This window comes from Sinocyclocheilus grahami, unplaced genomic scaffold, assembly GCF_001515645.1.
Source record: "Sinocyclocheilus grahami isolate Dianchi unplaced genomic scaffold, SAMN03320097.WGS_v1.1 scaffold361.1, whole genome shotgun sequence".
Taxonomy (NCBI): domain Eukaryota; kingdom Metazoa; phylum Chordata; class Actinopteri; order Cypriniformes; family Cyprinidae; genus Sinocyclocheilus; species Sinocyclocheilus grahami.
Window position 1 is genome coordinate 30045 of NW_015505540.1, and position 21954 is coordinate 51998.

Sequence of the window (21954 nt, forward strand, 5' to 3'; positions counted from 1 at the left end):
AGTGGGCATTTGTGAGTGTGTATCTGGTTGGCCCTCATCTCTGAGGTATTACAGGAGTGTTTGATTGTCTAGGTGTGTGTGAGAGAGAGAGAACATATGTTCATACTGTTTGCCAGATACACACTGCTTGTTGAGTTTTGAGGAGTGACAAGTTTGCTTTTTTATAACAGTCACTGAATTGAGTCTCACTGTGGAGATAAACTTTACACAATCATCATTATTTGTGTGTGTGTGTGTGTGTGTGTGTACCAACTTAACGATACGTTGAAGTCAAATTTATGAACAGAAGTGTACAAGTGTAGATGAGGATCTTTTTCATTTTAAAATGCCGTTTTAAAGCCAAAACGCACTAGTGTAAACGTGGCCTATATTATTCAAAATTAGTTCTATATAAAAACATTATAGAAGTCCATAGAATATCTTCATTTAGATATTTAGATAGCTGCTGTAAGTAAAAGTGTGTTGTAACTATCAGTTACAAACAGTTTATAGTGGTATACAAATATATAGAGATTTTAGGTCATATACAGATACTGTATACATATTTCCTCCTGTATGTTTGAGCAGTTGAGTGTGTGTGTGTGTGTGTGTGTGTGTGTGTGTGTGTGTACCAACTTAACTATACGTTGAAGTCAAATTTATGAACAGAAGTGTACAAGTGTAGATGAGGATCTTTTTCATTTTAAAATGCCGTTTTAAAGCCAAAACGCACTAGTGTAAACGTGGCCTATATTATTCAAAATTAGTTCTATATAAAAACATTATAGAAGTCCATAGAATATCTTCATTTAGATATTTAGATAGCTGCTGTAAGTAAAAGTGTGTTGTAACTATCAGTTACAAACAGTTTATAGTGTTATACAAATATATAGAGATTTTAGGTCATATACAGATACTGTATACATATTTCCTCCTGTATGTTTGAGCAGTTGAGTGTGTGTGTGTGTGTGTGTGTGTGTGTGTGTGTTCATACCTAGTTGGACAGGTGCGCTGGGTGACACAAAAAAGTACTGTCGATGCTATTCTTCTTAGTGGCAGTAGCACAGCTGCTTGTGGCCTGTTTCTTCTGTTCTGTCTGTTTCTGTTAGCACACACACACACACAGTACAGGTTTTACCACCGAACACTCTCATGTTTGTCGTCGACTTATGCATTTCAAAGGAAACACGAGTGCACATGATCACACAGACGTTCTTGTGCACATACACAACGGTCACCATGAAAACTTGGCATTTGGTTAGCCATAGGCAAGAAACATCACAAATGAGATCTCAGCTGTTTCACAGAGACAGCAATGAGATGAAATGGAGATAAAATGGAAGTTATTTCTCAAGGGCAGTAATAAGCTAAATTCTTTAATGTATCTCCATTTCTTCTTATAAGGACAGTTTACCCAAAACAAAACAAACAAAAAAACCTGTATGACTTTGTTTTTTCCAGTGGAACACAAAATAAAGGTATTCTGATAAATGCTTATAACTAAACAGTTTCCGTTCCGCTTGAATTCCATTGTATTTTTGTCCATACAATGGAATTTAGTGGAAACTGAAACGGTCTTATCATTTTAAAATAACAATTTTTATGTTCCACAGAAGTCATACAAGTTTGGAACAACATGAAGGTAAGTAAACGATGGCTGAATTTTTGGGTCTATAGTCTCCTGCTTTCTGGAAGAAATTGACCTCAGTGTCTCAAAATGTGCTCTCATTTGCCATGTCATCTCATCATTTTTTCCTTTACGATACATCGCTATAAAAGTGGAAATCATCATTTTACTTTTGACTTTTTTTTTTCTCCGAAATACTGGGATTCATCTCGTTCCTGTGTCAATTTGTTCACCTTTCTCTCCTCCTCCTGGTCCATCATTGTCTCAAATCGAAATGTCTTGGGAATCTATGACTTTCAACTTCAGTATCATATATCCATCAAATGGATTAATAGAGCTTCTGTTGGTTGAATATGCTCAGTCTGTTATTTCTTTTAAAACCTTCTTTCTTTGTTCTGCAGGTCACGCGGGTGCCGATCGAGTCCTGTGAGCAGTACGGCACGTGTGGAGAGTGTCTGAGCTCAGGAGATCCACACTGTGGCTGGTGTGTGCTGAATAACATGTAAGTTCCTTCTTTATATTTACACACACAGTTACTACTTGATATCAAATGATTTTTATGTATTTGAAGAACACAATCTCCAAAACTGTAATAATGTAGTGAAAAGTCTAGGAATGATCAAAGCGAAGAGCCCAGTGGTGCTTGGTTGGCACAGAGGTTGTTTGCCCTCTGGTGGTGGACTAGTGCAACTGCATCCAGATGTTTAAATCTCACTGAATGCTGAATCCTCAGATGCTTGTATGCTTTCAAATATTGAATTTAACGTTTCCAGAACAACAGGCAACCGACATTACTGCGTTCATCATCTTTTAGTGGTTTTGTGCCGTTGTCTTCTCTCTTGTGTCCTGACTCAGTAGGGGCGCGTAAACCCTCCACTGCCATCATTACAATAATGGCAGGAGTACCTAAAGTGCACTTAAAGTAATTTACATGACTCCCGACAGGACAGGGACAAATAATTGGCAACGCGAGCGGTATTTGTGCATCTCTGTTCAGCATGGGGCTGTTTTTTTTTTTTTTCCGTCAGCGTGCCGTTGGCGCAGCAGGATTACATTCCTCCATCAATCCTCTGGGGCTTTCTGCTGTATTAAAGCTCATGTAATACAGACGCCATTCAAATCTCAAACATACCATGCTGTGTTGTGCAGACAAGCTTATGTATTTATTAATTCACTAGCAAAAAGAACTGAAAGTACCATGCTACTACCTTTTTTAACATGTGACATGGTATTCTTTGAAATTAATTATTTTATCATGTATATATATATATATATATATATGCTAAAGTTGTTTTTAGCTGTACGTTGTTTTTGGAGGAACATATATGGTTAATATGGTTCATGGTAAATCAATATGGTAATCATTCAATACCATGCTATTTATTAGATCTCTCATTTTCTCTTTCCCTTCATGTGTGCTTGTATTCCTCCTTCCCCATGGCGAGTGCTTTTTCATTGTCAGTGTTCTCTTAATGAAATTAACATCTCTCACTGGCTCTAATTCTAGCTCCACACTTTTATTTGCTCATTTCTCACTGCTCACAGCCCCTATGGAGTCCGTCCTTCCTCATCTGATAGAGCGACAGACAGTGAGAGAGAGAGAGATTGCTGACACCTAATACAATGGTTTCATTAGTCTTTTAGCCTCTCCTTCACGGCACTGTTTTTCTCCTCTTTTGCATATACTATATAATAAAGGTTTTCAGATGTTTCTTTGCAGCACATGTTCATCATAGGACACCTTTTAAATCAAGAAGCATTTTTTTTTCTTTTTTGTGGGATTCTTGAGGTATTATATGAGATTAGAAAGGAGTCTTGATCATACATTTAAAGTTCTTCAGATCAACACATGGTTTTTCTGAGATCATTAAAACACCAAAGCAAGTGGTTTAAGGAAAAAATGAATCCTTAAAACGTCTTTAAAACAACATAAATTTTACACCAGGCAAATATTGCAGACTTTTGTGAATATTTCACAATCTGTAATAAGTCATCTTTTGAAAGAAGCACTGCATTTATTTGATTAAAATACATTTGATGATTTACAAGTTCCAAACATTATTGCTAGATTTGAAGTTTTCAGTACTGAAAGATGTTCCAGTCTCATTTGAGTCATTAGATGTTTACAATACCATTCAAAAGTTTGGTGTCAGTAAGATTTTTGAAAGAAGTCTCTTATATGCTCACCAAAGCTGCATTTATTTGAGTAAAAACCTGTAATAGTGTGAAATATTATTACAACTTAAAATAATTGCATTCTGGTTCAATATGTTTTAAAATGTCATTTATTCCTGTGATGGCAAAGCTGAATTTCCAGCATCATTACTCCAGTCTTAGTGTCACAGGATCCCTCAGAAATCATTTTAATATGCTCATTTGCTGCTTAATAAACATTGCTTATTATTATGAAAACAATTGTACTGCTTAATATGTTTGTGGAAACCGTGATGCATTTTTTAGGATTCTTTGATAAAAAGTTCAAAAGAACAGCAATTAATCGATTTAATATGGCCTTGCTGAATAAATATATTAATTTCTTTTTTTTAAAAAGACCCCGAACTTTTGAATGGTAGTGTATTTATTTATTGTACTTGCCTTGTCTTAAGGTTTTGTTTTGTTTTTTTACGCTGGAGACTTTTTTGTAGAGCAACGTTATTCTGCTCTTAGTGTGCGAAACATCTCTCTCTTTATTCTTACCTCAATTAAGAATAGTGTGATTTGCCAAAGTTCCTATAATTACCAGCAGCTGCTGCACACCATGTGATTGAAAGGAGAAAAAATGAGTGAGAAGAGACAATGCGGGATAGAGTTGTTGAGCATATAAGGCATCACTAAATCTGCTGGTGTTTAGGCTATGAAGGCAAACATCATCTGTATCTGTCTCTCTGGCATAAGACCCAGAGACATCGCTCATTGGTTAGTTAGACGGACCTTAAAATTCGGACGAGACAGAAAAAGGAGGAGTGAGGAGAGAGAACATAAAGTTTGCTGTCAGATTTAGGAGGACTAATCTCCTTGGCCCGTGGAGAACACTAATCCTGGAGATGATCCGATTGGCTGAACTCCTTTGAGGTCACAGGCTGTTTTAATATCAGTGATCCAGCAGTTGCTCAGTGGAGATCATTCCAACAGATCCTAATCGCTTTTAGGATTTAGCTCATTAAAGAGAGAAAGAGGGAGGTGGGGGATCTTAGCGCTGATCAGTGTTTAAGGACATTATGTGAACTATTTAACATGATGCAATACATAAGTGTTTGGAAAGTGTGTGTGTGTGTGTGTGTGTTTATGTGGTTTATGAGGACACAAATTTGCATAATAACATGGGCATGACATAGATATTACAACGAGAAGGTGATTTATGAGGACATTTTCAGTGTCCCCGTAATTCAAAAGGCTTATAAATAATTCAGAATGAGTTTTTTTGAAAATCTAAAAATGTAGAAAGTTTCCTGTAAGGGGTAGGTTTAGGTGTAGGGTTGGTGTAGGGCAATAGAAAATACGGTTTGTACAATATAAAAACCATTACGCCTATGGAGAGTCCCCATAAACCATAAAAACAAACCTGTGTGTGTGTGTGTGTGTGTGTAAGCTCTCAGCTTGGGTCTTGTTTGTATGGCTGTGGCGGCCGTTCCAGGAGAGAGACGATCTTCACAGCGGGGTTCAGCGTTTGATCCGTGCTGTGAGGAAACATTCACTCACTCTCTCTCTCTCATGTACCCACACGGACATTCTTGATATGTTGAACTAGCATATCTGCGTTGAATGCCCAGAGTACAATATGTGAGATGTTGTGTCCCATAATGCAGTGCACTTGACTTGACCTTCCATGTGAAAAATGAACCAGAAAAAAGTATCAGCTGCATTTTATTGGGAATTATAATATTTTGATTTTCAGGCCTGAAAAGGTCATGGAAATAAAAAAAATTTTTTTAAAAGTTTTAGTTTTAATATTTAATTGGATGGAAATTCAACTTCTGAAATAATTTATTAAATAATTTATAATTAATGTATGCATTCATTTTTTTAAGTAATTTCTTAATTTGTTTAATTTAATTTATAATGTATTAATGCATACGTTTTTTTTATTTAATTATTATTAATTTAATTAATAATAAAATGTATACATAATTTTTTTAAATAATTTGTTTATTAGACTTGTTTAATTTAATAAATAGTATTTTTATGTATTGTTTAATATTGTTATTATTTTATTATTTATTAAACGGGTTGATGTCATGTGATAACAATGTAGCTTACTACTGTATGTTTATCATGCAGCATTTATCATTGCATATTGAGTATTTTTTTTCACATATTAAATATTGTATTATGCAGAATGCAGTACTTTCGTTCCTGACCCTAACCCTAACCCTAACCATTCCAAATATATAGCCATAGAGTTTGCACAAGATAGGTGGCAACAACCTCAGGTATCCCTGAACATCATGGCTTTTGTTATCTTGAGTTACTTTCCTTACTATCATCAAAACTGTATAAAGTAGCATGCTGGATCATGATCTCATTTCACAATGCAGTGACCTTACATGTCCCACATTTAGACTGATATAGAGAAGTATAGACAACACATTTAATAAATTACTTGGCAATCATCAATAACACAACTCATCACATTACAACAACACCGGATCAGTTAAATGTCATTGATATCCGCACATGTTCAGAAAGATGACGTGCACTGCTGTGTAGTCGCTTAAACACTCATTTAAGCAGCATCATTATGGTTATAACAATCATACGCTGCTCATGGCTGCACATTTACTCCTCGGTCTCCGTATTGAACTTAAATGGTGCTGGTCTGTGTTCAGGTTATATGGGATTGGTGCTCAGCTAAATTAATTCCTAATTACATATTGATCTGGAGTAATGGAAGCAGATTCACCCTCACAGGCTGTTTATGAGTGAATTACTTCACCTGTTGGACAAATACTGGGGCAGTATGGAGATGAGTGATTTATTTACACTGGTTTTGGGTTTTGGACTCATCTTATCTCGTCTCTCTAGTTGTCTCACCTCAAATCTTGTCCTGTCTGCTCTCCTCTCCTCATCTCAACTTCTCTCTTTTTGTCTCATTTCGACCCTTCCCTTTTCATCTTATCTCGTCTTTTCTCTTCTCTTTTCATCTCATCTCAACTTTTCTCTTCGCTTTTTCATCATATCATCTCATCGTGACCCTTCTGTTCTCTTCTCCATCTCATCTGAACCCTCCCAGGGAGGAGTTCATAACACTCCCACTTTCTTCTCAGATTTATTTTAAAAGAGAGACTTTTATTCATCTGTAAAATGTCCCATCTTCTCCTCCCTCAGAGCTTTGCTTAATCAGGTGTCTCACCACACACCTCGCGTTATGGTTTGGCGACACTGGTAAGAAAGCAGGAAAGAAACAAGGGAAAATCTTTTCCTGTCATCTGTCTCTTCTCGTCAGGGTTGAGTGTGTATGTTGAGTGTGTAAGGAGGAGAAAAGATGCTGTAATTACCTGGCTGGTGCACAGGGGTAAACTCAGACGGTAGAGAAGAACCCAAAGGTTAACCCACCACTAACTACCCTCCTATTTCTCTCTCTCTCACACACACACACACATGCACACTGAAAACAGGTCATTCATAAATCTTAAAGCTTGTCAAACACACAACCTTTAACATATTACTACCACATTTAAATATCAACGCTTATTCATAATTAACAGCAGTATGTCAATAGCTTTCAGTTTTCAGTATGTCACTGCAAAGAGTTTAATCAATCATAACAGCTCATTTGCATATTAAAGGTTGGCCTGCAGTTGCTAAAACAACCTGTTTAATTCTAAGGAGGCGAAAAATGTCAAACTAAACACCACATTTTGGTTCAAGAAACCTTGAAGAGAATATGAATCATATTGTACAGTATGTGTGTGCTTGTGTGTTCAGGCATTTTCTTTGATGTGTATGTGTATGCAGCTCTCTAAGCATTTCATTCAGCTCTTTAGAGGGGGCTGTCGAGAGGCAGAATAAACCCCTCTGGAGACACAATGATGTGTACAGGGAACACACACACTTCATGTAATGAAAGAGAGAGAAGAGGTTGCCCACTAAGTGCACACACTTACATGTACACACATATTATAATGGCCGTCTCCTGGTGCCATGGCAATGCAGCATCCCGAGTACACCCACTTCCTCCTCCAAAATCAAACCTGGTGCCTGGATTTGGTGGTTCGGAGAGATACACACACTCGTGCAGACAAACCCACACCCACATTTTCAGACAGTGAAGTATGCACAAGCCGTCCCGGACATCTGAAAGCACATTAAGTGTCATTCCCCCCCCCCCTCCTCCCACAGAGCATTAGGAATGTTAAAAAGACATGGCAAATTGCAAACCTACATGCTCTTTGTCAGAGATAGAGGAGCAAAGAGAGAGGGAGGCTGAGTCAAAACCAAGTGACATGTTGAATGAGTGTGGTGTGAAAAGTAAAAATAACAACCCTCAGATTTGCCGAAGAACTGTGAGATTTATAACTGTAGGATGAATCAACCATAGTAGTTTCTGTTAGTCTATGTGTAAATGCAACAAAAAAAATGGTAATTTAGCATAAAAAAGGCATTTTCCCGTCCATCAGTTCTTTCCGCTAAGTAAAAACACTGAGAGAAATAAGAGGACATATTCTGGAATTATACATGTCTAAGGCATGAACATTGTTGGGTTGTGACATTAATGACAGCTTTAGTCATGTGATGTCTGATCAGCTGGTCTGGAATTAGAAGTTACTGATTGCTCTGTTTAGGGAGAGTGATGGTATGAAAGTCTTCAGGACCAAGGACAGCAGCTACAGTCAGCAGTGACGCTCATGTAGCTTGTGTGAAAATGAACCACACTTAAAAGTCAAAGAGATACACTTCTGATCAATAAATTACATTTTAAAATATATTAAAATACTAAACAGTTATTTTAAATTGTAAAAATGTTTCATAATATTACAGTTTTTACAGTTACAGATCTTTTATTCACCATTGTGTCAAAAATCCATGTTTTTCTTTCCTCCAAAGAAAAATAGTGACATTGGAGAAGAGTCCAGAGTACTCTTTTTCGTAATGAGGACTGTTGAACTGCAAAAATATGAAATCTTACCCTCTTTTATAGTTCTGAAATCTCTATTGTTCTTATTTAGTGCAGTAATAATTGTCCTCTTCTTCAGTGGCGAGAAGACCAGCCTGCATGTGAAATGTGTGTATTTATAGCCTGTGCGCTCTGTCCTGTGTGTCACCGGTCCCCCAGAGAATGACTTCCGAGGGCCATGTGTGCTTTGAGAAGATGTGCAAGAGCATTCGTGTGAAATGCAGAAGATGTAGTTCAAAGCTAGAGAAAGAATGGATGGATTGTCAAATGCCCTCTTTGAGCAGGAGTCTTTATAAGGTTAAGTCTGTAATGATGGCTGGAGTTTATGCTGTTGTTATGCGGTGAGACCATCTGCTGCATGCTGCCGAATGAACTTTGCCCATGTGAGAAGACTGAGGTTATTTTATCAGTAATAAATAGCTTCTTTCAGAGCCATAGCTTGGTGAATAGCACTCATGGTTCAGACATGAGACGGTGGTACTCATCCTACCCACTCTCTATAATCTTATATAAATAATTTTTTCTATATATGAAAGTGATGTGATATGTGATATGTACATAATATACATTACTACATAAATTATTACAATTGTAATTATGATTATTATTATTATATAAATAAAAATATATAATTTAATAAAAATTAAATATGTAAATCTAGATGCATTACAATAAAGGCTCTCAATAGTATAAAGTAATTCTGACTATTTTATTTAATTATGAAAACTCCTGTTCTAATCTGATTTCTTTCCTCGGTCAAGCTGCTGGTGAAAGTGACAGATGTTCCGGATCTTTCTGCTGGAATCACATGCTCCTTCGGGAACTTGACGGAGGTTGAGGGCAGAGTAGATGGGAATCAAATTCTCTGCACTTCTCCTGCTGCTAAAGATGTTCCCATCATCCCCACAGATCAAGGTATTTATTCATACTAGACTATTCAAACTAAAACTGACGCACTGTTTTATAGATTTAATTCTGATATATCCTGCTCTCCATGTACTCAACTTTCCCTATCAATTGGCATCTCTTTTATTTATTCTTTATCCATCCGTCTACCTGTTCCCCTCAGGGAGGTGATCTCTATTCTCTTGTATAGATGCTCTATTAATAGACCTTCCCTAGCGTACCCAGCAGCCTCGCTTTCTAATGAGGGCTTCATTCAGCGGTGCCGCCTGCACTCACACTCGAGCCACACCATCGATCCCACCGGCCACGTACAACTGTGGCTCTAATTAGCCTTCGCCGACCCCAGGTCGGCCCCAGGGCTACAGGCGTGCTCTCAGACACACTTAAGCCCATTACAGGTGACGAGCCCTCTGCCCTCTCCCTACCCATAATAGCTCAAGGGAGGGAGTTCTTCCCGAACGCTGATCAACAATCAGGTTTAGAGTCATCTGTGGTTATGAATATAATCAGGAATCGGTTCGCAGTGTGGAAAACCAAAAGTAGATGATCCTGTTCCACAGAAACCCGCATGCTGTAACTGTATATGCATTCAGTTTGTTGGCAACGCTTATACAGCAAGATTACACTGATTTTTTTTAAAAGCTAACATTCGTCTATGGATAAATTTCTACATGTGCTTCCCGTCTAACCTCTGTTGAGAAGCAGATGGCAGCATATGCGGCAGAAGTTGGTTGTGATTATCTGAATCACAATAATCCCCTCCCAGCCCACAGTAAATGACAGCTCTGTTTACCCACAACCCCCATGCACTTGTTGGGGGGAGCGTTATCCAATCAGTGGCCTCCCTCAGGTAAATGCCATTTAATCCCTCAGTGCCTCATATTTGCCGCTTCTCTCTTAACTGAATCGGGCTCAATAGGAACTAGGGATGGGCGGATCGATCCTTAAGTATCGGTACTTTCAATACTGATGTTGTATTGAAAAGATCGATCCTCACATAAAAATATCGATTCTAAAGAGCATTTTTTAACCATTCATTTTATTTATTTATCAAGAAATTCGGGGCATAAAATAAGCTTCTAAGTGGAAAAATAATCTATATTAGTGAATAATTGTGTTGGATAGAACCGTTTCTCCTGCTCATCGGAACACACGCAAATGCTGAAAGAGAACCAATCAATCACAGACAGCGTTCGCTGCTGACGCTCACAGTGCTTGTTCAAATAGTGCTGCGTTTCCCAAAGTATCAGAAGCATAAGTAGATCTTAAGAAACCATTGCCACATTATTACATTACATAACATTGTTACTATATCTAAAATTAATTCTGAAAAATGCATCACGGTTTCCACACAAATATGAAGCAACAATAATAATAAATGTTTCTTGAGCAGCAAATGATATTATAATTATTTCTGAAGGATCATGTGACACTGAAGACTGGCGTAATGGTGCTGAAAATTCCGTTTTGATCACAGATGCATTTTAAATTACATTTTAAAATATATTAAAATAGAAAATAGTTATTTTTAATTGTTATATTTCACAATATTGCTGCTTTTACTGTTTGTTTGTTCGTTCAAATAAGTGCAGCTTTCCTGAGCATGAGACTTAAAAAAATATTACAAAATCTTACTGACCCCAAACTTTTGTGTACATGTAATATTTATTTTAAATTGGCTAGTTTGTGCAAGTAAATTTATTTAAACTGGTTGTTCAAATGGATTGTGTTATGTTCTGTAATTGCTGTTAATAAATTGTATTACTGTAACCACTGTTTACCACAGTATTTGTAGTGAAACTGCAGTAACCACAAATTTGCCATGGTAATAACAATAATAATACATTTCAGTACTTATGTAACACCATGTTTATTTTTCATGACCCAGTAAAGGGCTAAAATACAATTATAGTTTATTTCTTACAGTGTAAACAAAAAAGGCCTATGAAATGTTAAAAACATGGCTTTTAAATCTAATATTAAGTGAGTATAATTACTGATTAGATTCTTTTAATAATTTAAAAGATCAGTTTAGTTTATAGGTATCGGTATCGATATAGATACTTGGCTTGAAAATATCGGTATCGGATCGAAAATAAAATAAGAGGTATCGCCCATCCCTAATAGCTGCATCGATCATGTGTGGAAATACCCATTCATTGACTACGTTTACATGGACATCAGTAATCTAATTATTTACCTTATTCTAAATAAGTCAATGTTATGATTATGGTGTTTACATGAGTTGCTTTTAGAATATTCCTTTCATGTTCCCGTTTTACATGTTATAGTACATAGTTCAATTAATGGAAAACGTCATTACGTCCCCACGTGACGCCATCTGACGTCCCCTCCGTAATTTCACGTGTAAACATATAGATCGTCTTCGTGATGATGCCATGTACAGTTTTGGGTGATTCATTTTTAATTTTATGAAAGATTCAAATGCAGTAAATTATTTGTACGTGCATACAGATGATGGCAGTGTTGAAGCTCTTTTATTTGCCATCAAACGGTTGAAACACTGAACAAGTCCTACACGACGGTAATAATTTGATTAAGGTGTTTACATGTCTATACTGCACTTCAGTAATGCGACTAAAATAGGAATACTCCACATGTCTTAATTCAATTGCTCTTTACTTCGAATATGACTTTAGCCGGATTAAGGTCATCAAAAATCTCTGTTTACATGGTAGGTTCTTAATCATCAGAGTATTGTCTTAATCGTGTTAAAATCGGATTATTGTTGTCCATGTAAACGTACTCATTGAGTGGTGGGTGTGGTCAATCATATTCCTAGTTTATTTCCAATAGCTGCAAGGCACGAGACGGTTGGGCGTTTGGGAATTGCATGCCAGTTATTGTCCTTGGCATATGTGGCAAAAACATGTTTAAAAAGCCAACTTTTACCTTTCAGTCCATTCATCCCTGTTATGAGGAGCGGAAACAGGTGGGAAGGAGGGAAGAGAGGAGGAAGTGGTGCTTTCGGGTCACGGCTGACTCCCACACACTGTATGCTAGCTGAATCGCTGCCTGTTTGGGACGGAGCTTGTGCTTATTTGAGTTTGAAGAGCTGGCTGCTTATCGAGCGCAAGCGTTTGGTCTGAACGCCGATCGGCATTCTCCACGCAGCCACCCTGCCAAACGGGATTGCCAGCCACTCCACTGCCATTACATCGACGCTGCCACCCACGGGCCTGTTTCACATTAACAGCAGGCCTCAGCTGTGTTTTGTGTGACAATAGCATGTCTCAACACAAAAAAAAAGCCAAATATGCTCATATTGGTTTGGATGCCACGCACTGCAGAGCTGCTCGAGGCTCCGCTTGACTGTAAGAATACGATGCGAGGAATGCCAAATATTAATCAGAAGACAGCTTGAGCATGAAGCAAGCTGAAAAAAGGGTGGCAAACCAAACACAGCAGAATGCGACGTGGCAGAAATGTTCTCATCTCTTACTCTCTTGCTCTCTTTTCAGACTGGTCGGGTGTTGAGCTCAGACTGAACTCGAAGGAAACGGGTCAGATGCTAATTAGCACAGAGGTGAAGTTCTACAACTGCAGCGTGCACCAGCTGTGAGTATACACACACTTCATTTAACGCCTTTCCAGAGCTAAGAAAAATAGCGTGTGATAATTTGTTAATTTCTCAATCATTTCCCCTTGATGGATTAAATTGAGCAAAATTGGCTCAAATGTCCCTCTTTACAGGTTTTTCTTTTGAGAAAAATACATCAGGAATCTATCATGTCTTTGATAAAGTTCAATTTCAAATCCTTAGAACTCAGCGTAAACGGAAAAAGTTATATTTTTATAGCTCTTTTTGATAGACTACCGTTCAAAAGTTTGTGGTAGGTACGATTTTCAAATGTTTTTATAAGAAGTCTGATGCTCACAACAGCTGCATTTATTTGGTCAAAAATACAGTAAAAACCGTGATACAGATTTTTTCTTTGATGAATAGAAAGTTCAAAAGAATAGAATAGAAAATCTTCCTTAACATTATAAATGTCTCTAATGCCATTTTAGATCAATTTACTGCATCCTTGATTTCATTTTCTTTCCAAGATTTTTGAATGGTAGTATGGCTCTTTTATTCAATTAAATGAAAACTTAACCTAAAGGAATTATAGGAAAAATATTTGAGGAAAAAGTTTATATTTAAACAAAACACTACATGCAAGTTTGCTAAAACTGTTCTTAAATAGCTATTTGGCTCCTGGTTAGCATTATCTAGTAGACCCTACAGTCTGTGACACCAGCAGAAAAGGAAAGTTGTTTCAGAGGAAGAGCAAGTTGTTTTTATTCAAAGTTATAATTAAGATTAATATTCATTTTTATTAAAGATTTTCAAGATAAACAATTATTTTCTTGGAATAGCATTCACAAGTGAATCTGTCACACAAAAAGTCCAGGAATGTGTCTTTAGAAAATAAACTGGCTTTGGTTAAATTGCTTGATACTACAAAGGGTTGTTTTTGATTGCATAACTCGTTACGACTCAATCTGAATTATTTTTCTGATACATCATGAGATATACGATGTGTCATACCATCTACCCAGAGGTGCATTGCTGTGATATTTGTCTTTATGATGTATTCGTCCCACATACGCAGCCCTGCTGATATTTCTCTCGCTTCCTGTGTCGTAGAGTATCAGCGTTGTGTCACAGCGCTCAACCAGCTCACTCCACACGCTGTGATTGTTTCAAAAGTGTTATGCAATACAGAAAAACTGTGAATGTTTCGGGCCCACAGGCGTTTTGATGATATTCAAAGAGCTTATCAAGGCTGCGTCTGGCGCCACACCAGATTCTCACAGTGAGTTTGAACTCTCCAAATCATATTTTGCAGGACACCAGTGTCACGTCCCTCCCAGGCTGCACTTTTCCGTGACTGGCGAAAGCCTCATGGCTATAAAAAGCATCCATTATGGCAAATGCTAGCTGATTGCTTAACATTTCTCAAGTGTCGAGGCTGAGGTGTCTGAATTGCTGAATCTAAGTGTGCTGTGGGTTTGGCGCTCCGGCTGGAGGCATCGCTGTCTGTCACAGTTCAATTCCACTTCATCTGCTGTGATGGCTGATCAGAGAGGAGTGAGTTTGACTGCATCTCAACTCTCCAGGAGGCCCACTGATAAACAACCGCTTGTGTCTGAGCGAGCTTTGTGTCTTTGTTCACGCTGCGCCACCAAACTCCCCTCTTGTGCGTGTTTATGTGTGCTTTAGCGTATATTCCTAGCCTCTCGTGTGCGTTTGTAACCACCTCTCATACGCGTGCCTTCTGCGGAGAACAGATGCTGCTCGATGCAGGAGATCACCGAGCCCCCCCAGTAGCTGGAAGCTTTCTAAAACGCTCAGGAAGAGGTAGCTTCCAAGGGCGCTGATTGGTTGGCGCTGAAAGACTCGCTCCCCTCCCTATTCCCGACACTTCCTCGCTCTATCATGGCCGTGTCACCCGAGCATCTGACAGATCTGGAACTAATCAAACAAACTCTTTGTATCCAATCCCTCTGAACATGCACCCCTTGCATGTGGAAGACCTCACACTGAGCTCCGTTGACCCTCTGTGCCAGTGCCACAGGGGATTATGGGTAATCTGAGGCAGAATAGCCCCTCCTTATGTGTTCAACCTGGCTCAGTTTTTGGCACATTTAGTCTTACCAAATTTCCTCCCACTCTCCCTTTCTCTTCAAATGTTGTAAAATGCTCTAATTTATCTTGAGTTCCCAACAGAGTGATTAAGTACACCATGGTATATCGGTTTTTAGCTTGCGATTGCTGTATGAATCTCACCACCCAATCGGGTTGGCCCATCTGAACTCAGTGGCCCAATGGCAAGCCGGCTCTGATGAATATTTTAGCATAAATCCTTCTGCATAATTTAACCATCAAGCAGAAAACACAAACTCTTGGACGCCAAAGAGCTGTAGAGGTTTATAACTCTAGAAGCGTCTCCAAGATTCCTCAACATCAAATATATGACATGGTCCTCTACAAATAGAGCAAAGCTTGCTCACCCTAGCATGGCTTTGCTTCTGAATTGGAGGGACTGATATAAGTGTTTATTGGAACGTGTTGGTATTATGGATTCTGGACGTGCTCTTTCTTGTAAGCTGTGCTCATCTGCATATAAATGATGAATAGAGAGCTTACCGCTGCAGGCACGCACACTGACACATGCAAACACACATGCTCGTAATGTATGGCTGTATTCTCTCATTGTTTGCCTACTGCATACTGGAATACTGATTATACAACTAAATAGAGATGGCGCACAGGAAGTGAAGCGATACAAGATCACAACCCTGGTTTATGTCAATTTTGGCCTTAAATGAAACACTTAACCTCACGTTGTTCCCGTGAGATGGTGCTCGCAATTAACATACCGTGAATGGCTGAATAACAACCAAAAATAGCTGTGCATTCAAACACTTCACTATATCTGTAAATTAAATAACATTCCATTTCCCTTAAGTGGATTGCGAACTCCTTTACACGATCATGTAAATATCATGTTATGATCCATGTTTAATTGAAAATTGATTTGATTGTTTTAAACCAGTTTAAACAGTTTTGGTGTGAAAAACTGTTTCAGAATATTTTATACTGCCTTGGCCTGATTGTTGTTGTTGTTCAGATGTTGAAATCAGAGTCATAAGTTCTGTACTGGTCCTAATGCAAAATGTTTTGGTGCATAAAATGTTTCCAAATATTTTGTACTGATATGTTGTTACAAATGCAACAGTGAGTAGTGCGAGAGTCAATGAAAATGGAAAGGGTGACCTCTGATGGCTAGCAGACGGAAGTTCATGGCGGGGCAGAGAACCACCACGGCAGAGCGAAGGACCACCACGACAGAGCAGAGGACCACCAGAGCCAGTCAGACCACCAAGGCGGAGCAGACGGAACAGGGAACCCTCCCGGTGAACCACACCGATCAGGAGACCATGGCAGAGACTGTAACAACGAGAAAGCAGGGACAGACAACACAGACAGAACATTGGGGTTGATAGATAAGGCTGAGTGTTCAGAGGCAGCCTCCTTGGTTGGGTCGGGACAGGACAAAAGTTCACAAACGACCTCCTTGGCCATAACAAAGCAAGCAGGGAGTTCGCAAACGGCCTCTATAGCTGTGACAGGACGAGCCGGGAGTTCGCCAACGGCCTCTATAGGCCGGAACAGGAAAGGCAGAGAGTTCATAAACAAAGCAAGCAGGGAGTTCGCAAACGGCCTCTATAGCTGTGACAGGACGAGCCGGGAGTTCGCCAACGGCCTCTATAGGCCGGAACAGGAAAGGCAGAGAGTTCATAGGTGGCCTCCTTGGCCGGAACAGGACAGGCAGAGAGTTCATAGGCGGCCTCCTTGGTCGGAACAGGACAAGCAGAGAGTTCATAGACGGCCTCCTTGGCCAGAACAGAACAGGCAGGGAGTTCATAGGCAGCCTTCTTGGCCGGAACAGAACAGGCAGAGAGTTCACAGGCGGCCTCCTTGGCCGGAACAGGACAATCAGAGAGTTCATAGGCGGCCTCCTTGGCCGGAACAGAACAGGCTGACAGTGCATTGCTGGGTGCCACCACCACGCAAGGAGCTGAAGCGAGCACCGCCGTTTTGGGAGGTTCTGCAGCATGCGCCACCACCTCTGAAGAGACTGCAGTGGGTACCATGGCCTCTGGGAGCACAGCATCGGACACCGCTACCTCGGGAGGTTCTGCAGCGTAAGCCGCCACCTCTGGAGATATTGTAGCCGGTGCCGCTGCCTCTAGCAAATTGGCAGTGGAGTACGCAGCCCAGATGCACCATAAAGTGATCCCCATTGTGGGAAGCGCTACAGACATGGGAAATAGTTCAGAAACTGGAGGGCATGAGAGTGCTGGTTTAGGGATGCCATCTGCACGTGCCGACACCAGCAGTGGGTCCTCCACGCTGGAAGCCAGTCTGGGATACTGAAGAGCTGACCTCGATACTCTGGGTGTAACAGACAGGACGTGACATGATTCTGGATGATCAGCTGTGATGCGACGGGATTCTGGATGATCAGCTGTGATGTGACGTGACTCTGGATGAATAGCTGAGACGTGACGTGACTCTGGACGAACAGCTGAGACGTGACGAGGCTCTGGATGAACAGCTGAGATGTGACGAGGCTCTGGCAGATCAGCTGAAACTTGACTTGACTCATGAAGATCAGCTGTGACTTGACTTGACTCATGAAGATCAGCTGTGACTTGACTTGACTCATGAAGATCAGCTGACTTGACTTGACTCATGACGATCAATTGTGACTTGACTAGACTCATGAATATCAGCTGTGACTTGACCTGACTCATGATGATCAACCGTGACTTGACTGAACTCAGGGAGATCAGCTGTGACTTGACTGGACTCATGAAGAACAGGTGTGACTTGACTTGACTTGCCTCACGAAGATCTGCTGTGAGTTGACTTGACTCAGGAGGATCAATGGTGAGTTGACTGGACTCAAGATGGGCAGCTGTGACAGAACGGGGTGCTGTTGTGTCTGCCATTTTGCGATCAGGCTCCGCTGTCGCCGCCATTTTGTGAGTGCGCTCTGGTACAGCTGCCACCACAGTCACAGATACTGTGTCGCGTTCTTCCTCCGCGACACCCACAGTAAACAAGGATCCAACAGTCAGCAAGGCATAATCCATTAACTGAGCGAGTGATGAACGTAGACCCTCGCGTCTAAGTTTAGACTTGAGAGGTTGATTTAGGCCATCGCAGAAAAACTCTATCAATAAACAGTCTGGTAAATCGGAATAGTGAGTGATGGCTAAAAACTCTCGAATATGGTTCTCCAATGATCGGGGGCCCTGTATAAGGGCTAATAAAATTCTTGCCGTGTCCATACCTGGCCAATGTCCTTTGGAAAAGCTGCTGGATCCTTGTTGGGCTGAGTATTCTGTTACGGGGCTGACAAGACGTGAGACGTGCGGATCCATATGCAAGCTTTATTAACAGCAGAGGAGGTCAGAAACACAGGCAGGGTCGAACAGAGGCAAACAGGTATATGGCGGGCAAGACACAAGAATAGTCCTAGGGCTAGCATAGGTCAACGATTGGCGAACATAATCACAAGAGCGAGACTAAAGGGATAAATCCAGGAAAACAGGCAAAGATCAGAAACCGGGAAAACAGACAAGGCAAGACTAGGCTAAGACTATCAAAGAGAAACAGGCTCCGTAGAGTAGGTATCGCTAAGAGAGTGATAAACGCATACAATACTCGGCGGCAGGAAGGGATCAGAGTGAGTGTTAAATAGTGAGTGAGTGATATGAAACAGCTGTGTGCAATCAGTGCTGTGTGCAATCAGTGAAACAGCTGTGTGCAATCAGTGCAATGAATGATGGGATATGTAGTCCGGGATGATATGCAACAGTGTGTAGTGCGAGAGTCAATGAAAATGGAAAGGGTGACCTCTGATGGCTAGCAGACGGAAGTTCATGGACCGGATACATATGTACTGTATATAAATCTTCAACAATTTTCATATTATGATATTCAACATTTTCCAATATTCAGAATAATATAAAATAGCATTATACTTGCAGGATATAAATATTATAAATAATATATAATACATTTTGAGAATGCAAACCATTTTCTTTTTGGGCTACAGTTAACACAAGTATTATCAAAGGCAAAACTAGTTACTTTGGTTAGCAGCATTGAACTTGGTGTAAACAGGCTCTCTTCTAAATGTCTATTTAACCTATAGACTAGACTTTTCTTTCTAGAAGGACTATAAAACACAATTACTCTCACTAACTATTATAATACTTAGTATTATAATTATTGCAATTAGAGTTAGATTGCATCTCGTTTTCTTTAAGATCATTCCATATTCACTCAGGCAGTCCACTGTTTCACTCACAGACAATATAGTCCTAATGCAAATCATATATCACGGCACGACTATATGTCTTAATAAAGTCTGTATGTCTCAATACCAGTGATAATAGTACGTCTGAGTTCTAACCTTTGCAGAGCCGCAGTACATCTGCATGTGGGTTTCAGTGGCACAGTGCAGTGTGTTTCAGTGGCACATGCACATTTTTTTTTATTTATTCAGCATTAAGCCGCAAAGGTCAAGGACACAGCAGTGCTGGTCTCAAAGGCACAACCTGCTCCCCATTGCTAATCTAAAACCCAGAGCTACGTTTTATGCTGACTACTTTCACAGTACCCTCAAAAAAGGGCTTTGGATCATAAAAGGGACATCATCTGAGTGGTAATAATACTTTATTCTCACTCTTTCCATCTGTTTAGGTGTCTTTCCTGTGTGACCAGTTCTTTCCGCTGCCACTGGTGCAAGTACAGAAACCTCTGCACCCACGACCCCTCCAGCTGCTCTTTCCAGGAGGGACGCGTCAACGCCTCTGAGGTACACACACAAACATACACAAACTGTGTGAGGTTAGAGTCTCTCAGTAGCAAATCTACAGGATCACAAACCTCCAATCAAGAGCTTCCAATAATAGCTGCTGAAAAAGTGTGTGAAGTCGACGGTCGCCTCGCTAGAGAGCATGCGTGTGTGTGTGAGTGTGTGTGCATTTGCAGGTGTTCAGCTGATCAATGTGCTACATTACACCCTGTCAGGTGGTAAACACACTTGTTCACCCTCTCACAGCGAGCAATTAGCAGTCGATATCCGGAATATTCTCCCTCGCAGCACACACAGATTTCCCACTTATTAACACACAGCCAAAAGCACAAAATAAATATACACTTACACAGGAAAAAACTCCTTACGGTGCACCATCAGTCACGGTGTGTGTGTGCATTTGCATTTTTGTGTGTGCAGGCTTGCATGTAAGTGTATGTTTGAGTACATATGCATTTGTGTGTGTGTTAACCTTATACTCTAGGGAGAAAATTGCTGTCCAAGAAATTAGCTAAATAGAACAAAAGGTTGTGGAAATCTTCATGGGCAGTAGGGGTTAAGAAGTAAAAGAAACATGTTGTACAAATTAATTTATACTTTTAAGTGAAAGATGCAACATTTGTTTAATTAATGTTGCCTTCATAATTTATTTCTTCTTAATAGCATTCTTTTTTTTTTTTAAGCTGACACTTTATACATTTAAGTAAAATAACTTTGTTTGTTGCACAAATTAAATTATACTTAGTTTTTTAACGATTGCTCAAGCACAATTTTGAAAACTGGGCCCGGTTTGTCAAAACCCTACACACACAATTAACACAACCCTACACCAAAGTAGCACAACACTTCAGATCATTTGCAAAATGGAACACTTGTCAAAACTATACACAACTTTATGAAAACAGTATTTTGTTACCATACGAAACACACATTTCATATGACTTTAATCTATTTGAACCAGTTACACACTGCTGTTGCGAACCTAAAACACTTTTAGCAAGTCTAATTCTCAGTGATTAGAGTACTGTAAATTAAGTACACAGAGAAAGTGCAACTATACAATAGTTCACCAAACACTACACAAGACCAATGCTGCAGACTGACGAAAATATCATTGATTTCTCTCCATATACCCAAATCAGTCAACATGGAGAATCACAGCAAAACATGTCCTAGTTGTCATGCTACTACAGTAGTGTGCATAACACTGTTAGCTCAGCAAACAAATGTAAAATACTGTATCCAGTACAGGTTACAATTACAGTAACCAACAACAAACATAAATAATCTGAAAAACTGACAATATTGTACAGAAAATACTACAGTAAACATACTATACATTATCTCTTCGCCTAGCTGGATCTGGCCAGAGAATTATCAACCATCACAAGCAATATCCTCATTAGCAAGGCAACGCGGGAAGAACCGTCTTGAATGTCGAATCCATCCTTGCACAGCTGTGGCGTCGACTTTGTCACAGGCGTCCTCCATGGCCTGAATGAGGGGTACCTGAGCCTGGGGCTGGAGATCGTAAACCTTCCACCGCCATGCAGAGAAAAACTCTTCGATAGGGTTTAGAAACGAAGAGTATGGTGGAAGGTATAGTACTGTCAACTGTGGATGGTGTTGAAACCAGTTCTGGAGCCGTTTGACCCTCTCTGAATTCCGCTCAAAAGGCACTCGATAAAGTTGTTTCATTTGAACCTGATGTCTTTTCAGGATGCGTGCCAGTGTTGACAGAGACCTGATGGACATTATTGAAAATGGCATGGTCACCGATAATGTTTGCTTGTAGTTCTCTTAGTCTGATAGCATTATTGGCCAAAACCATGTTTATTATCTCTCACTTGTTCTTGCGTGAATATGGGCCCCCTTCCTCCTTGTCGTTCCCGACCCTCAATCCTATGTAGAGAATAATACAT

At 39.8% G+C, this 21954-nt stretch overlaps 1 protein-coding gene across 1 annotated transcript in view; it reads left to right on the forward strand.

Moving 5' to 3' along the window:
- Nucleotides 1-1615: 1615 nt before the first annotated feature.
- Nucleotides 1616-21954, forward strand: part of LOC107549023 (plexin-A2-like) — an 88738-nt gene continuing 68399 nt past the window's right edge. The window contains exons 1-6 of the mRNA XM_016229924.1: nucleotides 1616-1621; nucleotides 2008-2108; nucleotides 8800-8821; nucleotides 9482-9635; nucleotides 13109-13205; nucleotides 19918-20032. Of these exons, the coding sequence (XP_016085410.1) occupies nucleotides 1616-1621; nucleotides 2008-2108; nucleotides 8800-8821; nucleotides 9482-9635; nucleotides 13109-13205; nucleotides 19918-20032 (495 nt within the window). The remainder of the gene's footprint in view (nucleotides 1622-2007; nucleotides 2109-8799; nucleotides 8822-9481; nucleotides 9636-13108; nucleotides 13206-19917; nucleotides 20033-21954) is intronic.